Here is a 21,739-nt window from a genome sequence, read left to right as displayed (position 1 = left end):
AAATATTCTATTGGCTTGAATGAGATAAGGAATATAGAACATGTCCGGGACAGAAGGACATTTAAAAAAAAAGAACATTTCAAAAAGAGAACATTTCAAAAAAAGAACATTGCAAAAAAAGGAACAAACCTCAGTATAGGTATTATAGTTCATATCAATCAAAGTTATGATTTTGTCTTTACTTGTGATCCATGCTTTATTATGTCAAATTCATGTATTTAAAAAGGTTTTTTTTATTTAAAAATAAAAAAAAGCATGGGCGAAGATGAACAATTTTCTGATAGCTGTTTTGACTTTATATGTATATATACCACAACAAAATACATAGAACAGCCAAAATGAATGATCTTCAAGAATTTTTGTTATTTATTTGTATTCCATATGACAAACTGAATGAAATATATATACAAATAATTGATAGGCCAAAACAACATGGTAGTACATTCAAATTGTTTGCGAATTTAAAAAAAAAAACAAGTAGAAAAAGATGTTTGAGGATGTCCATAAATATTTCATAACAAAATTTAAGTTTTAAATACATCATTGATGAGGTTATGCACTTAGGAGAGAACGTTATGTATGTACTATATTTGTGTTCCTAGGAACTTATAAAGAAGTTGATATTAAAACTACAATTATAACTACATGTATGTACATTTTTTAAATCAAATATATGAAAATGAATTTTGAATTAATACATTAATGTTTTGAATAGTCTAAACAAGCGTAATATGAAATACGATACGATACTAGAATGTCTTGATTTGTAACGTCAAAATAAACATATATCAAGAATATTATATATTCTTTCATTTTATTTTTATCTACAGATGATTTCTTTTTTTTAAATGATCAATTGTCTCGGATAATTAGATACTAAAGCGTCCTTGTAGTTATCGCTTTACTTTGATATTCCATATCCGTTTGATGGTAATGATATGTTGTTTAATGGAAATTAAATCAGACGCAAAAATTAATAAACAAAGAACAATAAGAAATACAATTCCAAATGATCCAAGATGTCTTGCAGATGGTCGTTTGTCATGCGCACTTGTTAACTTCCGTATCACTGCTGACAAATTATGCTTGTCAATGCGTAATTCCTTTTCTAGTTTATCTAATTCTGGTTTCAAAATTATTTTTAATTCTTCAAATGTATAGTTTGTCACATTTTGTGTTGCCCAGTAATCCAATTTTGCCTTGTAGTCACAATTACAAGGACACATCTCTTCACCTACAATTAGAATGGTTTTCAGAGATAAAAATGGAAAGTGGAAGTGAAACCAATAGTAAAAATATGAATTCAAAGCCCTAGAAATAATATAAAACATACTTACACTAAAAATTTAAAATTTATTATGTCCTCAAAAGGGGAAAATCAATTCTAGGTTTTTAGTAGTAGTCACTTTTAAATGAAACCATATTATATGTCAGACGTCTTATATATTTGGGGTACAGTGTAAGTTCAATATTAACATTCTCAGTTTGCCATTGCCGCTTTGCTCATAAAATGTCCAACATATATATTTACCTCGTCCTTTGCAACATGAAATCAGGATTTTTTTCTATCGTAACTCTATTGAAATCCATATGATATTCAGCACTCTGGGGTTTATATTTGTTTAGTTACGGGTCAAACTGTTAACAGAGTTTTGAACTACTACCTGATTTATAGCTAGCTGAAAATGTCACTTGTATGACACTTGCATCAAATTCCATGATATATACAGACATAATAAGTAAATATGTCAAAAATAGCTAAATGAAATAAATGAAGTAACTGAAATGTTTTAATTTTAAGTAACTGAAATACACTGTTTGTAAATAAACTTAAAGTTGTGTCTGTTACACACATCGGAGTGGACAAATATGCTGTCAATGTCAAGGTTTATGTTGCTATCATAACTAAAATTCTACGAATGTGAATGAGATATTGTATAATATAATCTGTATATGTGATTGAGAGCATTGGGTCTGTTAGAGTTGATCCTATACAATGTGTTATAGTAGTGTTTGCTTGAATGTTATACAATAATCTGGCTCTATTGTACCTTTGTCTGTCATTGTTGTAACTTTCTCTGTTACAGTCGACGTTGTACCTTTCTCTATAGTAGACGTTGTACCTTTCTCTGTTACAGTAGACTTTGTACCTTTCTCTGTTACAGTAGACGTTGAACCATGAATACTTGTTGCAGTAGTCATTTCTGCCTGAGTTATAAAGCTGCCACCTTAAATGAAATAATAAATATGTTCCAATATACATTTTTTTGGTATCAATAATCGTTTTATAGAGTAGGGAAGATGAAAAGTGTAACATACAAACGAATTAGATAAATCACAGAAATTTTCTGCATTATACCTCGTTATGATACGTTAATAGCGATTTTCGTTTGTTTTAATATATTTGCTTGATTCTTTTTTTTCTCGATAAATTATTTGCTAACGTAATAAGATCGTAAATAAGAAATAATTGCAGATACATATAACCTAAACAATCCAATCGTGTAATTTTAGATAAATACGGCGATTCTACTATCATATATCTTTTTATTTCAAAATACTATTAGAGTAAATGTTAATTTCTTTTCATGTTTTTGGTTTCAAATATATATTTATTCTACTTTTTGTTGTTCTATATATGTGCCATGCACTTAAACAAGAATTAATTTGCGTTAATAAATATTTGCTAATCATGCAAGTATTAAAATATGTTTTACCTTGTGGCAACTGAACAGTTATATATGGACTTTTCCCTGTTCCGTCACTATTTTTTACTTCACACCAGTAGCCACCAAGATCGTTGATATCTATATTCTTAATAGTTAAAGAAGGATTTGTAGCAACACTTCCATCATATTTAGATGTATCTGACGTGTCAATATAAGAAAGTTCACCGGAAGTGCTATTTTTTTCCCACTTTACATGTAATATACTGTTTGGGTCATATATCATGTAAGAACAATTCAGTGTAAGTGTTTGACCTATGTCTACTGTTTCCATGGACATTGATGTTGAAACCTTTGGTGGGGAACCTAAAAAGAAAAAAAAGTAATCAACTTAAGGTGTTAAAAAAAAGACACAATTTTAAAGTCATATAAAACCGCAAAATAAAAAAAAAAAATGATGCATATGTTTTTTTTTATATCAAAATGGATAGTTGTCATTATAAAACTTATTTACATATACTTTTTTTCTTAAAAAAAATCTTTAATTTGTTCACATTTAGAAGAAGTTTACTTTTTTTAATGCCCGCGTCACACTGTCCCGATTTTTACGCCGATGGCAACACGATTATGGAAATTTTCAAAATCCTGACTGATCGTATCCAGATCGGGCTATTCGTAGTGCCATCGTAGAACCATCGGCCACTTTTTCTAGCCTTCGGGGACAACTTGGGGAAGGGTTCTAAATTTTTTAAATCCCCGAAGGTGCGTCCGATGTTGAGGGTTCGTATTGAGTTCGTATCACCATCCTCACCATCGTAATGTAACCGGGAATGCATCTTTGAACATCGTATTGCATTCGTGTTTCCATCGTTTCCGTCGGGCAGTTTTGACATTACGATGTCTACACGAATGAATCACGAAGCTACCCGAAGGTCTTACGATGGCAACACGACTTCGTGAAGACCTCGTAATCCCGTCGTGTTGCCATCGAATAAAAGTACGAAGGCGACAAGATGGAACTACGACGGCAATAAATCCAGCTAAATGTAAGTTAATTTTCGCGCAAAAATACATTTAAAGTGCCATGCGCGATATGCACTGGTCAGTCTAATACGACAGTTAAGAAAGACGTTCACAAAACATGGGGCTCATATCATATGATTCTATGAGAACAAGAAAGGCGACAGCGTTGTTTCTATTAATTCAAATGGAACAAGAAAAGCAGCTATTACAGGCCCAGGATTTACTTTTACAAGTAACATATTATTTTTTGTCAATTTTTCATATCAAGTAACATAATGAAAATCATAAACGCGCCTCGTACCCCAACACTGCAGGTACACGTATATAGGGAAACCAACTTTTTCTTCATTATTCTGATTTTTTATGTATCGTCTGAGTTGTTGTCACACGAATGTTTACTCCATAACCATTTTGTTTTCTATATGTCATGTTTTGCCGCATTTGTTGCTTTCCCCACATCCTTCCTTTTGTCTATATTATTATGATATTCTCCTGGAAAGAGCTCTTTTTGAATAAAAAGGATCAACGAACCCATTACCTTACCTTTAAGATAGATCAGTAAACATGGGCATAATTATGGGTGATTATTCAGACTAGTGCAAACATTTTACAGTTCAAACATTGCAATGCCGAGCGTGGCATCCCCTCGTATGTAACATATTGGGGACAAATATGGACGCTATATTTGTATATGACACATGCAGAAAATGTTAAATTGAATATGCATATTTGATACATAAACTATTTTTTTAGAAATCAACCAAAACATTCAGTAACTGGAAATACCTTTAATATTGTCTTTAGAACCAGCAGGTAAAAAAATGAGCAACCAATTTCCTGTGTATTATGCTATTTCAAGGAGAAAAAACAAGTCCATCTGCATAACCTTGACCTTTGGCCTTGAACGTAAAAAATGTCAGATCATTACAAGGAGGAACAATATACCAAATGTGGTTAAAATCTTTTGAATCATATTGGTTTAAGAGTGTCCACAAGGTTGATATTGCCTTGTATTACAACTGCCACTGTGACCTTGACCTTTGAACTTTAAAGTCAATAGCGCTTAAGATATTCTTAACGAGTAACTGTAACACCATACCAAGTTTTGAACATTTTGGTTCTAGAGTGTCCAAGCTGTACACGACGTCTTTTAGACATCGTATGGCCATCGCGCCATCATCGTAATTCATCGTACAGTAGCCTTCGTAATCCATCGTGTAGCTTCGTGATCCATCGTGTAGGCTTCGGTTGAGATATGAAGCTTAAATACCCGTCTTCGGTTAACCTTCGTATGTCCATCTTTTGCTATCGTATATAATTTCGGCACCATCGTATAGACTTCGTTATTCATCGTACTTGCTTCGGTCACTTTTGCGTATTTTAACGAGATCGGGACCAACTTCGTACGAACTTACAATTTTCGCATTCGGGTGTCCATCGTATATAAAAATCGGGACAGTGTGACGCGGGCATAATTGCTTGCTTCCAGGAAGCAATTCGCCGACATATTTTCCGTATTCAAAGTTTACCTTAGCGTGACCCTCCTCTTAAAAATCAGTTGATCGCAATACGCATGGAAATGTCACTGAAATAAACTATTATCTGATTTTACATGTTATACACGTTCTCAATATCCATGCTTCTTTGTTGATTGTTTACTAAACGGTGCCAATCGGTAAACTACGGCTACAAAACACGACAATAAATGAGCTGCCATATTTTCAGTTCATAACAGACAGAGAGAAAAAAAGACGATTATACGATACTTTTGCGTAAAAAATGATAAAATCGTGCACAGAAGAATGAGTTTACTAGGATATATTCATGCATTGGTTCAAGAATTGGATAAACATTATTTTTCACCAGTCAGTGGTTTCATATGACTTTAAAGTTATAATTGCTATTGCAGATTTTTAATAAACTTTATCATTATAAAACTAGAGGCTCTAAAGAGCCTGTGTCGCTCACATGTATTTACTGATGCTTTGGAAATCATGTAAAATAAGGTTAAAATCATAATTTATAGTATAAGATATAATTAGATACTATAATAATATTTAAGATACTAGCAAAAAACTGCAAAATGTCAGTTAAATTACTAACTAAGGGGCAGCAACCCAACAACTGGTTGTCGGATTTGTCTGAAAATATCAGGACAGATATATCTAAATGTGATGAACATTTTTGCCACCAGTCAGATTTGCTCTAAATGCTTCAGTTTCAGAGATATAAACCAAAAACTGCATTTTCCCCTATGTACTATTTTTAGCCATGCCTGCCATCTTGGTGCGCAAGCAGGGTCATTGGACACATTTTTAAACTAGATACTCATATGATGATTGTGGACAAGTTTGGTTACATTTGTCTTAGTAGTTTAAGACGAGAAGATTTTTGTAAAAGACCATTTTGGTCATGTTGACTTATTTGTAGATCTTAATTTTAATCTATGTCAGATTTGCTCTAAATGCTTTGGTTTCAGAGTTAAAAGCCAAAATCTACATTTTACCTCTATGTTCTATTTTAGCCATGGCGGCCATCTTAGTTGGCTGGCTGGGTCAATGGACACATTTTTTTAACTGGATACCCCAATGATAACTGTGACCAAGTTTGGTTAGTCCAGTAGTTTCAGAGGAGAAGATTTTTGTAAAAGATTACAAAAATTGAAGAATAATTGGTAAAATTGACTATGAAGGGCAATAACTCCTTAAGGGGTCAACTGACAATTTTGGTCATGTTGACTCATTTGTAGATCTTACTTTGCTGAACATTATTGTTACTACAGTTTATCTCTATCTATAATAATATTCAAGATAATAATTCAAAACGGCAAAATTTCTTAAAATTACCAATTCAGGGGTAGCAACCCCAACAACCTGTTGTCCCATTCATCTAAAAATTTCAGGGTTGATAGATCTTGACTTAATAAACAGTTTTACACCGTGTCAGATTTGCTCTAAATGCCTTGGTGTCAGAGTTATATGCCAAAATCTTCATTTTACCCCTATGTTCTATTTTTAGCCATGGTGGCCATCTCGGTTGGCTGGCCGGGTCACCGGACACATTTTTTCAACTTGATACCCCAATGATGATTGTGGCCAAGTTTGGTTAAATTTAGTCCAGTCGTTTCAGAGGAGAAGATTTTTGTAAAAGGTTACAAAAATTGAAGAAAAATTGGTAAAATTGACTATAAAGGGCAATAACTCCTTTTAAGGGGTCAACTGACCATATTGGTCATGTTGACTAATTTGTAGATCTTACTTCGCTGAATATTAATGCTGGTAACAGTTTATCTCTATCTATAATATAAATGTTCAAGATAATAACCCAAAACAGCAAAAAAAATCAAATTCAGGGGTAGCAACCCAACAACCTGTTGTCTGATTCATCTAAAAAATTCAGGGTAGAGGTAGATTTTGACTTGATACACAATTTTACACCTTGTCAGGTCTGCTCTAAATGCTTTGGTTTCAGAGTTATAAACCAAAATATTCATTTTACCCCTATGTTCTATTTTTAGCTATGGTTGCCATCTTGGTTACCTGGCCGGGTCAGCGGACACATTTTTTGAACCAGACACACCAATGATGATTGTGGCCAAGTTTGGTTAAATTTTTACAGTTAACAGACGACGCCGGATGACGACGACGACGACGACGACGAACGCCAGGCGATAAGAAAAGCTCACTTTGCCCTTCGGGCCAGGTGAGCTAATTAATTATTAGAATTATATTAGTTTTCTTTTAGCACACAACGAGATGAAACCATTTATATTCCATGCTTGTCTTGGTTTGCAACGTTATCACTTTACGCGATATTTGGTATGCCGTTCATTGTTTTGGAGTATTTTCGACTCAACATCTGGACCATATAAACCTTTATAATTGATGTCATAGTTAAGTCTTGATTTATTGTTGTTACATACTTTACTGTTATATTGTTTACTCGGAGATTTTGTTTTTTAAATGTGTGTTGCTATTTTAATATTGGAGAGAAAATTTGCTAGCTGATGTCTCTCAAATATATACGATAAGCTAGGTTCACACTGCCGATCAGACCAACTCGATCAATCCCGATCAAGACAAATTGAGCGATCGGGAGACTGGTCTGACTCAATCGACATGAATGTTCGGAGTGTTCTACCTTGGTCGTCATCGGTCTGACCCTTTACCCGAGAGATTTTGACATGCTGACGAGTTGATCGGGAAAGGATCGTGTGGAAATCGCGTTTGGTCGGAATACAAATAGTTTACCGATCAGTACTCGATCATTTCGATCTTATATCCGATCATTCCCCGATCAACACCAACCAGTTCGATATGGGGTCCAGATTAACTCGACCAATGCCCGATCGCTTCATAATCACTGCGACTTCTATATTTTTTTCATCCCAGACCAACTCGACCAATACCCAATCTCTACGCGACCACACTCGACCACTCCTCGATCGTTACTCGGCCTTACACGATTCTCTTAAATTGTGTGCAGCTCTGATTAACTCTCATAACTTACACGTACTTACGGACGGACAAGGGTAACACTTAAAACCCCCTCCGCTGCAGCGGGAGATAAAAAAACAGACGGTTTTTATACTGAAATTGTACATACACGACCAATTCCCGACTATCCCTACGACCCCTATACGATCAAGTCGATCTGGTCTGGCCGAGATCAGACTGAGATCGAGTATATTTGATTTTGGTTTAGCTAGTCTAGTAAAGATTGTGTAGAGATCGTAAATTGGTTGGAGTCATCGAATATGTGTTACAATAGTGGGGGTCGGGTTGGAGTCGTGAATGTTCGAGTTAAGTTCGTGTGCAGTCGGATAGAAGTCGTAAACAGGTCCGATCAAGAATTTGGTTACGCTTGGTCGTGGAAATTTGGACAATTGGGATAATCGAGTTGAGCTGATCGGCAGTGTGAACCTAGCTTTAAGCTTTAAGCTAGGTTCACACTGCCGATCTGATCAACTCGATCAAGCCCGATTAAGACAAATTACGTGATCGGGAGACTGGTCTGACTCAATCGACAAGCATGCTCGGGATAGTCTACCTTGCTCTTCATCGATCTTACTTTCTACCCGAGAGTTTTTGACATGTCAAAAACATTCGAGTAAGGATCAAGAAGCAATTCACTCGAGTGGAGATCGAGAATTCGTCGAGTAACGGTCGAATTGATCGGGAAAGGATCGTGTAGAGATCGAGTTTGATTGGAATCACATAAAAATGAGACGAAAGCAAACTATACGCTCGCTGCAAAGGTGTCTACAGTTTGTCTTTCGTCGTTTGTTAGTTGAAATGCATTTCTATCTAACTTTAACATTACATCAATTATCTAAACGTGTTCTTGCTTGTTTTAACTCAAATCAATGTCGAAAATTACTCAAATTTAGGTATCACCTTGCTTTCTTTCATTAAAAAAAACAGCTATGAAAGAAAATTTGAGTAATTTAGACATATTTTGAGTTATGACAAGCAAGAGCATACCTCTTGAAAAAAAAGGCTTTATCATCACTATCTTCATACAGTCATCTGATTAAGATGAATAACTGCCAATAAAATTAAATATGCAAAGAGGAGCGATGTCATCTGTGTCTATAACATCTTCTACGGAGGCTATTTTCTCCGCTTAATAAGTTCAAATAACAACAAAATGTGCATGCGTTTTTGGCAAGTTTAAACAGGGTCAGCAAACCCTGATTAAACGATGCATTTTTTTCTACTTCTGTAACGTTTAACAAACTATAACAAACGGCACACAACGTTTACCAAACTTTGGTTAGAAAGAAATGTACTCTTGATCTCTTGATAGATATATTTCAAGTTGTAAACAGTTTCAGAAAAGGTATCACTCCAGGGGATGGAAGTTCTACTATGGTAAACATTTTGGGAAATATGTGACATCTTTGCCCTATTTTGCAATATTGTTTAGCAAATACATACAGGTTGTTGTCATACATCAAAATGAAAATAAATATCTTTAACCCTTCAATTACTGGATAAAAAATCTATGAAAAATACTGATTACATACTTATGCACAATATATGACACACACGGTACGCTTTATTTGTAAGTTAGCAAGGACAAAGGGTGGTAAAGTTTATGTATATTGCTGTCTATTGTAAGTACTAATCCAGAGACAAATCTCATTTTGTGGTGTCATTTCCCCAAAAAGAGCAATAAAACTACCATTACATAACAGTGTCCAGTATGAGGAAGTTTTTATAAGCATTGGTGTCCTCTTTGTTGAGATAGTGCAAGTCTCTCATATTGCCCACACAGTGGTTATCGTGTGAGCCACTGTCTCAACTAGATTTATCGGTGTCCGTTGCTGTCTACCCCATCTTCTATGCACTCTTCAAGCTCCGTCACATCTATTAACCTGTCTCCAGCTAGCATGTATAACATTACAAAGGGTCATTACGCAAGAACGGCCACCCAAATTCGCATTTGAACTGTGTTTTATGGTAATAAGCATTGTGTATACGGCGTTTCATAAAATTTGGTTGAGGCAAAATAAAATTAGAGAACGGAAACTAAATATTGTCGGGACGTGCGTACGGACAAGGGTAACACTTAATGCCCACTCCGAAGCGGCGGGGAATAAAAATTTCTGACGTTTTTATACTGAAATTGTGCATACCCGACCAATTCCCGATTATATATACGATCTGGTCGATCTGGTCTGGTCAAGATCAGGCTGAGATCGTGAATAGTTGATTTGTAGTCGAGTAAAGATCGTGTAAAGATCGTGAATTGATCGGAATTATTAGATATGTATTCATTTTGTTGTCGTGATAAAGGTCATGTACAGTCGGATGGCGGTTGGGTAAAAGTCGTAAACAGGCCCGATCAAGAATTTGGTTGAGCTTGGTCGTGGAAATTTGGACAATCGGGATCATCGAGTTGATCTGATCGGCAGTGTGAACCTAGCTTTGATTTGTATTTCTTTTTTTTTTCGATTCTTCAATCACATACATCCTTTCCTCTCTTTTTTCGTAAATCGATACTTACGTTTTTCATAAAATATCCGTTTCCTTTTCTCGTATTATCGTTTTCAATGGATTTTCGGTTAATGAATGTGCATGTCCCTTTTGGTATTTTTCGCCTCCCTTTTAAGTACGGTCTCAATATTTTAAAAATTGACATTACATTATTTTGGTCATGATCGAGCATCACTAAAGCTACATTTATTTTCAAAATGCGCATCTGTCGTCATAACATTGGTAGTGTTAATATTGTTAATGCTGACATACAGATCATTTACTTCATTTGAAAATAGACAGACTTTGTGTTACTACATCACTCTCACAGATTAGAACACAAACATGTTTTACCTTTCCATATTATTTATGTTCCTGTCTCATATCAAGACCCTTTAGTTCGTTGAATATCATTGTATGGTCGATCATATTTGTTTTTCGCCAATTGAATTGTTTTACATTAGTTTGTTAGGCCTTTTTTTTTATATGCATCACCTATTTTTATGTCGATGCCTTTTATAGCTGACTAAACGGTTTTATATTTAGGCTTCATCTAGGATTGTATTAAACACAGTATATTAATACTGTATTGTTAAAATAATTGTTACTGACGAAGGCTATTTGTTAAGCCGAAATATTTCCCTTTACATATTTGACATTGTTGTGCTGATATATATAGAGTATTTACATATCATATACATATCGATGAAAGTCTAGTTGTATGTCAGCTCTTTGACTAACCACTCCATAAAGAAGTGTTAATTTTCTCAGTTGATTTTTTTCATATTTTTGATATTTTTAATGTCGGAGCCTTTTATGGTTGAAAAATACGGTCTGGGTTTTACTCATTGTTGAAGGCAGTAATGTTGACTATAACTACTTACACAACTTAATTTGAACTTTGGTGGAAATTATTGGCATTCATACTCCATCTTATTATTTTGATACTGAGAATAAAACTATGGAAAACAATAATGAAACCTGCAGATAGATAATGATGAGAGCTTAGTTGTGAGAGGCTAAGTATGAAGTATTCATTATTATACTTAAAGTTGACGAAAATGATAAAGAACTGTAACAAACCTGTAATCGCTAATGTTAAAGGTGTGTTCTTTGCAAAATTTAAACCGTCTGTTGCATGATATATGTAAAATCCAATGTCCGAAGTTTTCACATCAAAGATAAACAACTCGATTGAATTTGGGTTTAAAGTTTCACGATATTTGGCGTTGTCGATGACAATTTTTTTGGAACCTCCAGACATATCAGACATTGTCCAATTTCCTGTAACGCCGTCTGTATTAGGGTCAATAGTGACTACAATTGTAGCAAAACTACCTGACGATACTTCTTGTAGTTGGCTTGTACTTGTAACTGTTAAACTCAGGACTGAAAAAAATGTTCTTGTTAGAAATTTGAAATTTACAATACAAAATATGCAGATTAATAGAGTTTATGTTGTTTTTTGACATACGATTTTACATTAAAACATTATGTGTTGCGGTTTAATATATAATATATTGAATCTATTATATTGTTTACGAAAGCACAGTTCCCATACTGTAAATAACTGACTTACTTTTTATTAAAATACTATCAAATAAATCACATTGAAAAACTCATGATCAACTTCCCACATCTCACATGTACCATAGGGAAATAATTTTGAAAAAATATCGTAACCCATGCAACGATTGATTGACTATATGGTGTTTCACACACTATTGTCATATTTCGTGGCGGTCAGTTTTTATTGTTAGAGGAAGCCAGAGTGGCCAAAGAGACCCACTGACCTTCGGTAGGAAAATTGACAATCCTATTTTATTAATATTGGAGTTGAGTGCACTTGCCAACTGTGGAATTCATATTACAAACTCAGAGTTGGCAGGCTAGTGATACAGTGTGTGAGTCCCTTAAATGCAAAGACGTGTAAAAAAAGAAACTTTATATGTTGTTTAGAGTTAATGAAACCTAAATCTGACTCATATTGTGTTGCTATTGAGCAAATCTCGGACTAGTTTAGTAATTATGAAAACTTCACTTACTATTTGGATAATAGGCAGTAATAATAACAATAGCAATGATGCACTTCATTTTACCATTCGTATACTGGGTCATACTCCTGCAACATAAAGTTTAGGAAATTAATTTATAGAAATTATTGCAAAGTTATAGTTTTGATTTCTGGTTTTGTCAAAGTTTACAAGTTGACATTTTCAGGGCTGAACAATAAAGATGTAATATTATTCGGTTTAGGTAGAATTTTTGTAAATGCAAACATACTATATATATGTAAGACTCAGATCGACGTCCGGTCTCTAATCGACGTCCGTTTCTCAAATCGACGTCCAAATCTGACATAACAATAAAATAACATTCCAAATCGATGGCTAATTTTATGCCTGTCTAATCGACGTCCATTTTTTGAGCTTCTATAATCAACGTCCGTTTTGGACACAGAATACAAAACTAAACTGAATTGAAAGCAGCTGAAACATTTAGACCTTTAAACATATCATAGTATGTGAGAGTGAGACAAATAAGATCTAGCAGAAAAACTAAGTCCAGTTATAAGTAAAATACGGAATGAATAAGAAATGTGTGTTTTTTTTTAATTATTATACTAGACTAAGTATGTAAACAGGTTGTGATTTCAATTTTTCAAAGATTGGTATGATTTTCAAAGGGACAACTATACACCAGAGTTAAAAAAAAAAGGATGTGAGCAATAACCTTACGGCTTTCGAAATGATAAAATACCATACCGCAAAGGCTATAAAAGGCCACGACATGAATAATGTAAACAATTCAAATAAGAAAATTAACGGTCTTATTTATTAAAAACAATTCCGAAAAACAAATATGACAGACATAAACCAGGGAAACCAATGTACTGCAGGCCCATACAGATTTTGTCAGGGGTTACACATGTGTGTGAGCACTTAACCTAGAACAGTGATGTAAAAGCATAACATAAAAACATAATGCCAATTATCTTGTGTTTACGTTTCACTCCAGGTGTAAAACTCAGAAATTTGTTAAAATAAAAACCCGAATTATAATACTCTCAAAACACTTGGCTGTGCTTCTTTATTTTGTCTATTGATGAAGACTGAATAAAGCTCCTACATGTCGTTTGGTTTTCTTAGTCGTTGGGTTGCATTACTAATTGCCTAATTACTATGAATAGGAATGACACACGCTCCTTGATGTGGATAAATTGGATTAACTTTATATCAAGAAAAACTTTAATATGCATGATACCTATTTCGGATTGAAAAATAAATTATGTACATGTATAAGTGTAAACAATTGATATAAAAAAGAAGATGTGGTATGACTGCCAATGAGACAACTCTCTACAACTATAGGTCACCATACGGCCGTCAACAATGCGCAAAGCCCATACCGCATAGTCAGCTATACAAGGCCCCGAAATGACAGTGAAAACAATTCAAACGAATAAACTAAAAGCCTTATCTGTGACCAATAATTTATTATTTATTGATATTGGACATTAATTTAAGACGACAACAATCAATCGGGTGTAGTTTTGGCAAGTAGTGCCGTCACATTGGACGTAGATTAGAGTATCAAAATATTGGACGTCGATTTGAGAATGTGACGTCAGATTTGGACGTCGATTTGTGAAACGGACATCGATTTGAGGAACGGACGTCGATTAGAGGCCGGACGTAGATCTGAGTCTAACATATATGTTGTGTAAAAGATGCAAGTTTGTACAATCTATAAATAAAGGCAACAGTAGTATACCGCTGTTCAAAACTCATAAATCCATGGACAAAAAACAAAATCAGGTATAAACTAAAACCGAGGGAAACGCATTAAATATAAGAGGAGAACAACGACATAACACCGAAACGTAACACACACAGAAACGGACCAAGCATCAGACAAAACACCACGAGAATAACAAATATAACATGAAAACCAAATACATGAATTTGGGATAGACAAGTACCGTGCCACGTCTTATCTCAATATCTCAAAAATAAGAGAAAACACAAACGACTCAACGTTAAAATGCAACACACACATAAACGAACAATAATATAACAATGGCCATCTTCCTGACTTGGTACAGGACACTTTTAAAGGGGAATAAAAGTGGTGGGTTGAACCTGGTTTTGTGGCATGCCAAAACCTCGCACTTTAATGGCAAAGTTAAATATAACATTGAAATGACAACATAATATTACAGGACTACAATACAAATAAATAGGAAAACATATTAGACAAAGAAAAACATGATTAATAGATAACAAAAAGCATCAGGTTTAAAATTCAATACGCCAAAAACGCGCCTTGTCCACACAGGACTTACAAGTGACGCCCAGATATAAAAGATCGAAAGTGAAAAAAGTACAAAGTTGTACAGCACTGGAGATCAAAAGTTGAAAAGGTTTCGCCAAATACGGCATTGTTTTTATGCCCGGGATAAGAACATTCTTATTATATAGAACAATTCATGCTATTGCAAACAGTAAATTTTATCAAATGAATATGAAAGAGATATACATAAAGAAACTGAAGTATTAACTAATTACAGAAAACTAAACCCGAATACATAACGCCCAGATATAAAAGATCGAAAGTGAAAAAGGTACAAAGTTGTACAGCACTGAAGATCAAAATTTGAAAAGGTTTTGCCAAATACGGCATTGTTTTTATGCCCGGGATATAAATTATACAGGGTTTTTGTACAAGTTATAAGTTTTTATACATCTACCTTCTTGCAACAAGTGATACAAGTTTATCTTCTAAAATATATCAGTTACATGTCTTAAATTCAAACTTATATTATTCAACTTAACATTAAATGCTACTCTCATTGTCCTTAAATTGGATATGAGAATACCTGAATGGCTTAAATTCTAATTTTATATTTCTCTTTATACCAAAATCTTATCTAATAAAAGTCTTTTTTAGTTCTTATAATGTTTTTTTTTGTATCAATGCTCAGTATTAGACTGTATCATGTTGTTTTTGAAATATGAGAAAAATATGCGAAATAAAAGACTGTGTGCTTGCATCATCCATTTGTGTTAAGCGGCTAGTTAAACCCTGATATCTTGTACAAACAATCTGTACACATTATAATTTGTACAACATTATAACTTGTACACAACATATATATATTATCACGTGTTGATTGAATGCTAATGATATTTATCTTTTTAAGTTCATCCTATGTTATTAGCACTCTTGTTTACCAGCAAAAGAAAACGTGCACCCGAAGTTTCTATTTTCATACAAAACCGGAAACCTATTGCCACTGGCATAAATATTTGTGTACGAACTATCAAAAGAGTTGTGAAAATTAAATAAATTGATATGAAATAGAATTATTTGCGCCAAATTATATTTGATAATCAAAATGTAGTTCGCCTGTTTTGGTAATGTAAAACAACTGAAGCAGATGTGTTTGTATATATAAAAAAAGAAGATGTGGTATGATTGCCAATGAGACAACTCTTCACAAGAGACACACTGATACAGAAATTTTTTACTATAGGTCATCGTACATCATTCAACGATAAGAAAACCTCATACCGCCTATCCAGCTAAAAAAGGCGCCGAAATGACAAATGTAAAACAACTCAAACGAGAATACTAACGGCCTAATTAATGTAAAAAGCAATGAACGAAAACAACAAATATGTAAAACAGCAACAAACGACAAACACTGAATTACAGGCACCTGACTTGGAACAAACACATACATTAGTTTAAACATATTTATCTATAGTGGATTGGGAAACAAGTTTTGCAACTTATATTAATCCCTCTCCACTTTGCGGGTGCGAGTGCTGCCTTGTAGCGGCATTAGCCTGCTCTTTTTCGAAATCTACAAGGGTGTCTTTAACGTGCAAGAGATATGGCTCTCTCTTAACACGGGTCAGCCATTTATCGTCCCCTTCTGACGGACTATCATCGTTTCCTCGAGACCATACTCGCAAATGGTGTCAAGTTCCTGAAATGTTCATCCCAGACGGGAATCAAACCAGGAACCTTTGTGTTAGTAGTCCTATGCACTAACCACTACACCACGGCTCTCAAACACATACCTTAAGAATGCGGTGGGGTTAAACATGTTAGCGGGATCCAAACTCCTCCCTTAACCTGGGACAGTGGTGTAACAGTAGAATGTTAGATAAAGGCAACAGTAGTATACCGCTGTTCAAAACTCGTAAATCTATGGAAAAAAAAAACAAAATTGGGATAACAAACTAAAACTGAGGAAAACGCATTAAATATAAGAGGAGAACAACGACACAACATAAAAATGTAACATACACAGAAACGGACTAAGCATTAGACAAAATCCGATGAAAATAACAAATATAACATCAAAACCAAATGCATGAATTTGGGAATGAAAAGAACATTGACACGTCTTATAGTAATGTGAATTCACACTCATATATATAAGAGAAAACAAACAACACAACGGAAACCCGACGTTAAAATGTTACACACACAGAAACGAACTATAATATAACAATGGCCATTTTCCTGACTTGGTACAGGACATTTTTAAAGATAAGATGGTTTTGTGGCATGCCAAACCACGCAGGATAATGGCAATGTTAAATATAACATTGAGATGACAACATAATATTACAGGACTACAATACAAATAAATAGGAGAACGTATTAGACAAAGAAACACATGATTAAGAAATAACAAATGGCATCAGGTTTAAAATTCAGTACGCCAAAAACGCGCCTCGTCCACACAAGACGCACCAGTGACGCCCAGATATAAAAGATCGAAAGTGAAACAAAGTACAAAGTTGTACATTACTGAAGATCAAAAGTTGAAAAAGGTTGTGTCAAATACGGCTTTGTTTTTATGCTTGGGATAAGAACATCCTTATTATTTAGAACAATTTATGCTATGCAAACAGTAAATTTTATCAAATGAATATAAAAGATATACATAATGAAACTGAAGTATTAATTAATTACAGAAAACAAAACCCGAATACATAATGCAAAGACCAACACAGAAAAATAGACACACCCGACTTAGTCCAGGCCTCAACGAAAAAAATGACGTCACATACGAATGGTGAAAAGGTACAAAAATTACGTCACATGAATTTCTGAAACATCACAAAAATGACGTCACAATTGAAAAACTATATCTCAAAAGTAAGATAGAATTAGGATTGATTTAAGATTATAATAGAACTAAATACTGATTTTACATTTAAACACAATGCACATTGCAATACTTATTAATAGCAATCAACTATAATATATATATGTCCAGTTTGTTTTGAATCCAACTTCAAACGTAAATTATCGTAGATTACGTTGAACAAAATCAAATCTAATAAATGAAGGCGGTGATTAATTTTCTTTACCCTAACACATGGATATAATAGAAAAGACGTCAACAAATTTGACAAAATCCGACGAGAACCACAATTACAACATCAAACTAAACACATGACTTTGGGATAGACAAGTACCGTAACAAGTCTTATAGAAATGCGAATTCACACTCAGCAAAACAGTCACAATCGGGAATAAGTCACGTTCGGTAATTAAAAGATAAGACGACATAATGACAAACCGCAATCTATCATGTGGTAAAAATGTCCTTAGCTAGTTTGGTCAAACACACATTGTATGGATCAACTAATTCGTGATGGTGTCCATAAAATTTAAGGAGTTTCAATTTTAATCTGTCCTCCTCATAACTTTGTTGAAGCAGTTTCTGTGTAAGGAGCACACTCCTGTATATAAAGTCCGTATAGTGTGAACAAGCACGAGAATAACGCACTATAAAAATCAGTTGAAAAAGTCATAACTTATCAGATGGATACAAATACAAATGCATCTAACAAAAAAACAGAGAGCACGTAGCCTGGTATGTATACAGTCATCACCAACAACAAAATGACACCAAGGACCGATCTGAGAGTACTCGTAGCTATTGACAGCTAATTCGAAGCCAATAACAAGTAATAAAAAAATGCATCTTAGACTTATTTATCTGTCAGTTCACATTAAACATCCCATGTATTTAGTGAACAGACGTCATAAACAGTCATAGAAAAAACATGACATTGTGCAATTGCAAGATACAGGTATCGACAGAATTGTATGAAAGTCAGTTTAATTTACTGAAAATAAAATCAATAATACTACCAAAAAAAAACCAAGATTCAAAGATCTAATTACATTGTTGAATTGGTAACCTTTTAGAATAAGTTTATTAAAAGGATCGAGACGTTTACCAGGATCGTTTCTAAATTCCCGGGAACGGTAAAAACATATTCGTAAAAATGAGGAAGTGCTATCTCGTTTGAAATACGATACAACTAAATTTCAAAACCAAATCTTTATATCTATGGAAAAATTAAGTAAAGGTTTAGAACTTTAAAAAATAAGGTTAATCAAATAAAGTACAATTACCCCTATAGAAATTTATTGTCGATTATGTCAATCACCCGATTATCAGTGGGATCGTTTATGTTGCTGTTTAAAGTCAAAGTTGTCTATAATGTTTTTCAGGGATGGTTGCGGCCAATGCTAAAAAATGAAGACATAAAATATCTACTATAATTGCCTTTGATCGATGCCACTGCTAAGTGAGTGTATGTTTTCGGATGTTCCATTACCACAGTAGTCCGTGTTTCAGTACTAACAATCATTTAAAATCAAATTTTAATTCCCCGTTTATAAATTAAGAAATCGTACAAAAGCTAGGGATTCACCTCCATAAGGTAATCTTGACCGCAGATAAATGAATTGACTAATCCTTAACACACTTTTTGTTATAAACTTATATCTATTTTGATATTCTGTTTATATACCTTTTGGTCATACTGCATGTTCTATGTATTTTCACGTATCTGGTTTCTCTTATTTTTGAGAAATTGAGATAAGACGTGGCACGGTACTTGTCTATCCCAAATTCATGTATTTGGTTTTCATGTTATATTTGTTATTCTCGTGGTGTTTTGTCCGATGCTTTGTCCGTTTCTGTGTGTGTTACGTTTCGGTGTTATGTCGTTGTTCTCCTCTTATATTTAATGCGTTTCCCTCGGTTTTAGTTTGTTACCCCGATTTTGTTTTTTGTCCATGGATTTATGAGTTTTGAACAGCGGTATACTACTGTTGCCTTTATTTCGATGTAAAAGTATTTATATATTTTGCTGTCTTCTTGTATTACTGAGTTTTTAATTAGGTATTAAGATTTTAGAAAACTTGGGCCGGTTTCAAGAAGCTATCATAAGACCTGTCATAAGATATATCTTAGAACATGTATTTTGATACTTCATGATCCTCTAATGACTATCTTAGGACATATCTCTGACCTCGCCTCAAAGTTGTCGTAGGATGATTTTAGCAAAGATATCCTAAACCTGTCGCAAGTTCTTTAAATTTTCAAATATTGACATGGATTTATGGAAAAAATCATGTAAATGTTGTATGTCTTTCCCATAAACTAATTAACGTATAAATAATTAGAAACTTTGCAAAATTAATATGAAAAATAAGTATAAGGTATAAAATATTTCATTAATAATATACTAATATATATATATATATATTTTTAATTACAAAATTGAGAAAAGGAATACAATTGAAACATTTTTTGTACAAGTGAGTTGAATTCAATGTGTCACTGTATCGGTTATAATAAGGTTACGTGATAAAATCGTGCATTATTGATCCCAATGCATCGACTGTTCATTGTTGACAAATCATGATAATCCGTCAACTTATAAAGATTTAGTTGTGAGCAGATCAAGAAGAATATAAAAACCAATATAAAACTAGATAATAATTAGATGATTTGCAAAATTCATAAAAAAATGAGTGTAATTTATATAATCAAACTCGTGACTGTCCTAAGACCATGATAAGATGCCTCTCGTGTAGTCCTGAATTTATGACCAACTGTAAGATATGTTCTTATTAAGGACCACTTAAGACTAAGATATGTCGTAAGACCATTCTAAGACATGTCTTAGTCCTAAGCCTTAGCTAAGACAGCTTTGTGAAACTGGCCCCTGGTCAACAATGGTTGAGTATATTTTGAATCTGAAACCATCTATTTCAGTGCTTTGTTACTTTCTTTATTTTGTTAGATTAAGACACAAAAGATGTTCCATCACAGTGTCGGTGACTTTAGTTTGAAAATCTGTCCAAGCTGTTTTAGATGCGTTTCCTAAATATTAAATTTATTTACAATAAGGCATTTCCCGTGCGATTTTACAATAATAATTCCAGTTATTAACAAATCTACTTAAATTCATTATCTTTTTTAAAATATATCTTATATCTGATAAATTATTTTTGATTTTCAAAATTTTGATAATTTAAAGATATATAAACGACTTACCGTCATTTGTAAAAGATATGATCTCTACAATAAAATGCATTCCAATAAACGTTGTACAGCATCTATGCTGTTATTTTAAACATGTTTTTATCACCTTAAACATACTTTGTCATTCCTTCTACGACTGTTACAGTTGTTTCCTATTATTTGATCACGATGTTTCGAGCCTTGTCATTACGTCAAATAAATATCAAGATTTATCCCAATAGTTGATGATTCCACCTATGTCGGTACGTCGAACAAAGATTAATATATGTCCCAATAGAGACAACACATATAGTTGTCTGTTGAATAAACATGAATTATAGTATTTTTAATCATTGCTATGAACGTTTCTTTGAACTAAGCATGGTATTCACATTAACCAATCAAACAATTAACGTAGAAATATATTCAAGGATTTTTAATTTGAAAAGAAATGACTTTACGTTGGATTTTGTTGATATAAATAATGAAGATTCATTTGTATGGCTTGAAATTTAAACTTGTATTTAATATTGATAACCAAAACCTTAGTTCACTACAACAACTACTACAAAGAAGTATTTATAGGGAAGATCCAATCATTTTAGTTTTTTGCTTTATTCAAAACTTTCCTCATCAAAATTAAGCTAGGAATCTATATCCTTTGTTGTAATATCGTTGCAAAAATCTTAATGGTTCCTACAAAAATAATACAGGAA

At 33.5% G+C, this 21,739-nt stretch overlaps 1 protein-coding gene across 2 annotated transcripts; it reads right to left on the bottom strand.

Moving 5' to 3' along the window:
- Nucleotides 1-232: 232 nt before the first annotated feature.
- LOC143062109 (uncharacterized) lies at nucleotides 233-21,288 on the bottom strand. Of its 2 annotated transcripts, XM_076233923.1 has the most exons (7): nucleotides 21,057-21,288; nucleotides 12,715-12,791; nucleotides 11,753-12,058; nucleotides 2,718-3,032; nucleotides 2,124-2,228; nucleotides 2,052-2,072; nucleotides 233-1,234 (listed from the first exon to the last, which is right to left on the bottom strand). In XM_076233923.1, exons 2-7 carry the CDS (start codon nucleotides 12,785-12,787, stop codon nucleotides 894-896), a joined length of 1,161 nt encoding a protein of 386 aa, XP_076090038.1. In that variant the 5' UTR covers nucleotides 12,788-12,791; nucleotides 21,057-21,288; the 3' UTR covers nucleotides 233-893. The 2 variants fall into 2 exon arrangements, with proteins under 2 accessions (XP_076090038.1, XP_076090037.1); XM_076233922.1 differs by having other exon boundaries at nucleotides 2,052-2,228.
- Nucleotides 21,289-21,739: the final 451 nt, after the last annotated feature.

The sequence above is a fragment of the Mytilus galloprovincialis genome, chromosome 2 (assembly GCF_965363235.1).
Source record: "Mytilus galloprovincialis chromosome 2, xbMytGall1.hap1.1, whole genome shotgun sequence".
NCBI lineage: Eukaryota > Metazoa > Mollusca > Bivalvia > Mytilida > Mytilidae > Mytilus > Mytilus galloprovincialis.
This window is presented reverse-complemented; position numbering and strand designations above follow the sequence as displayed.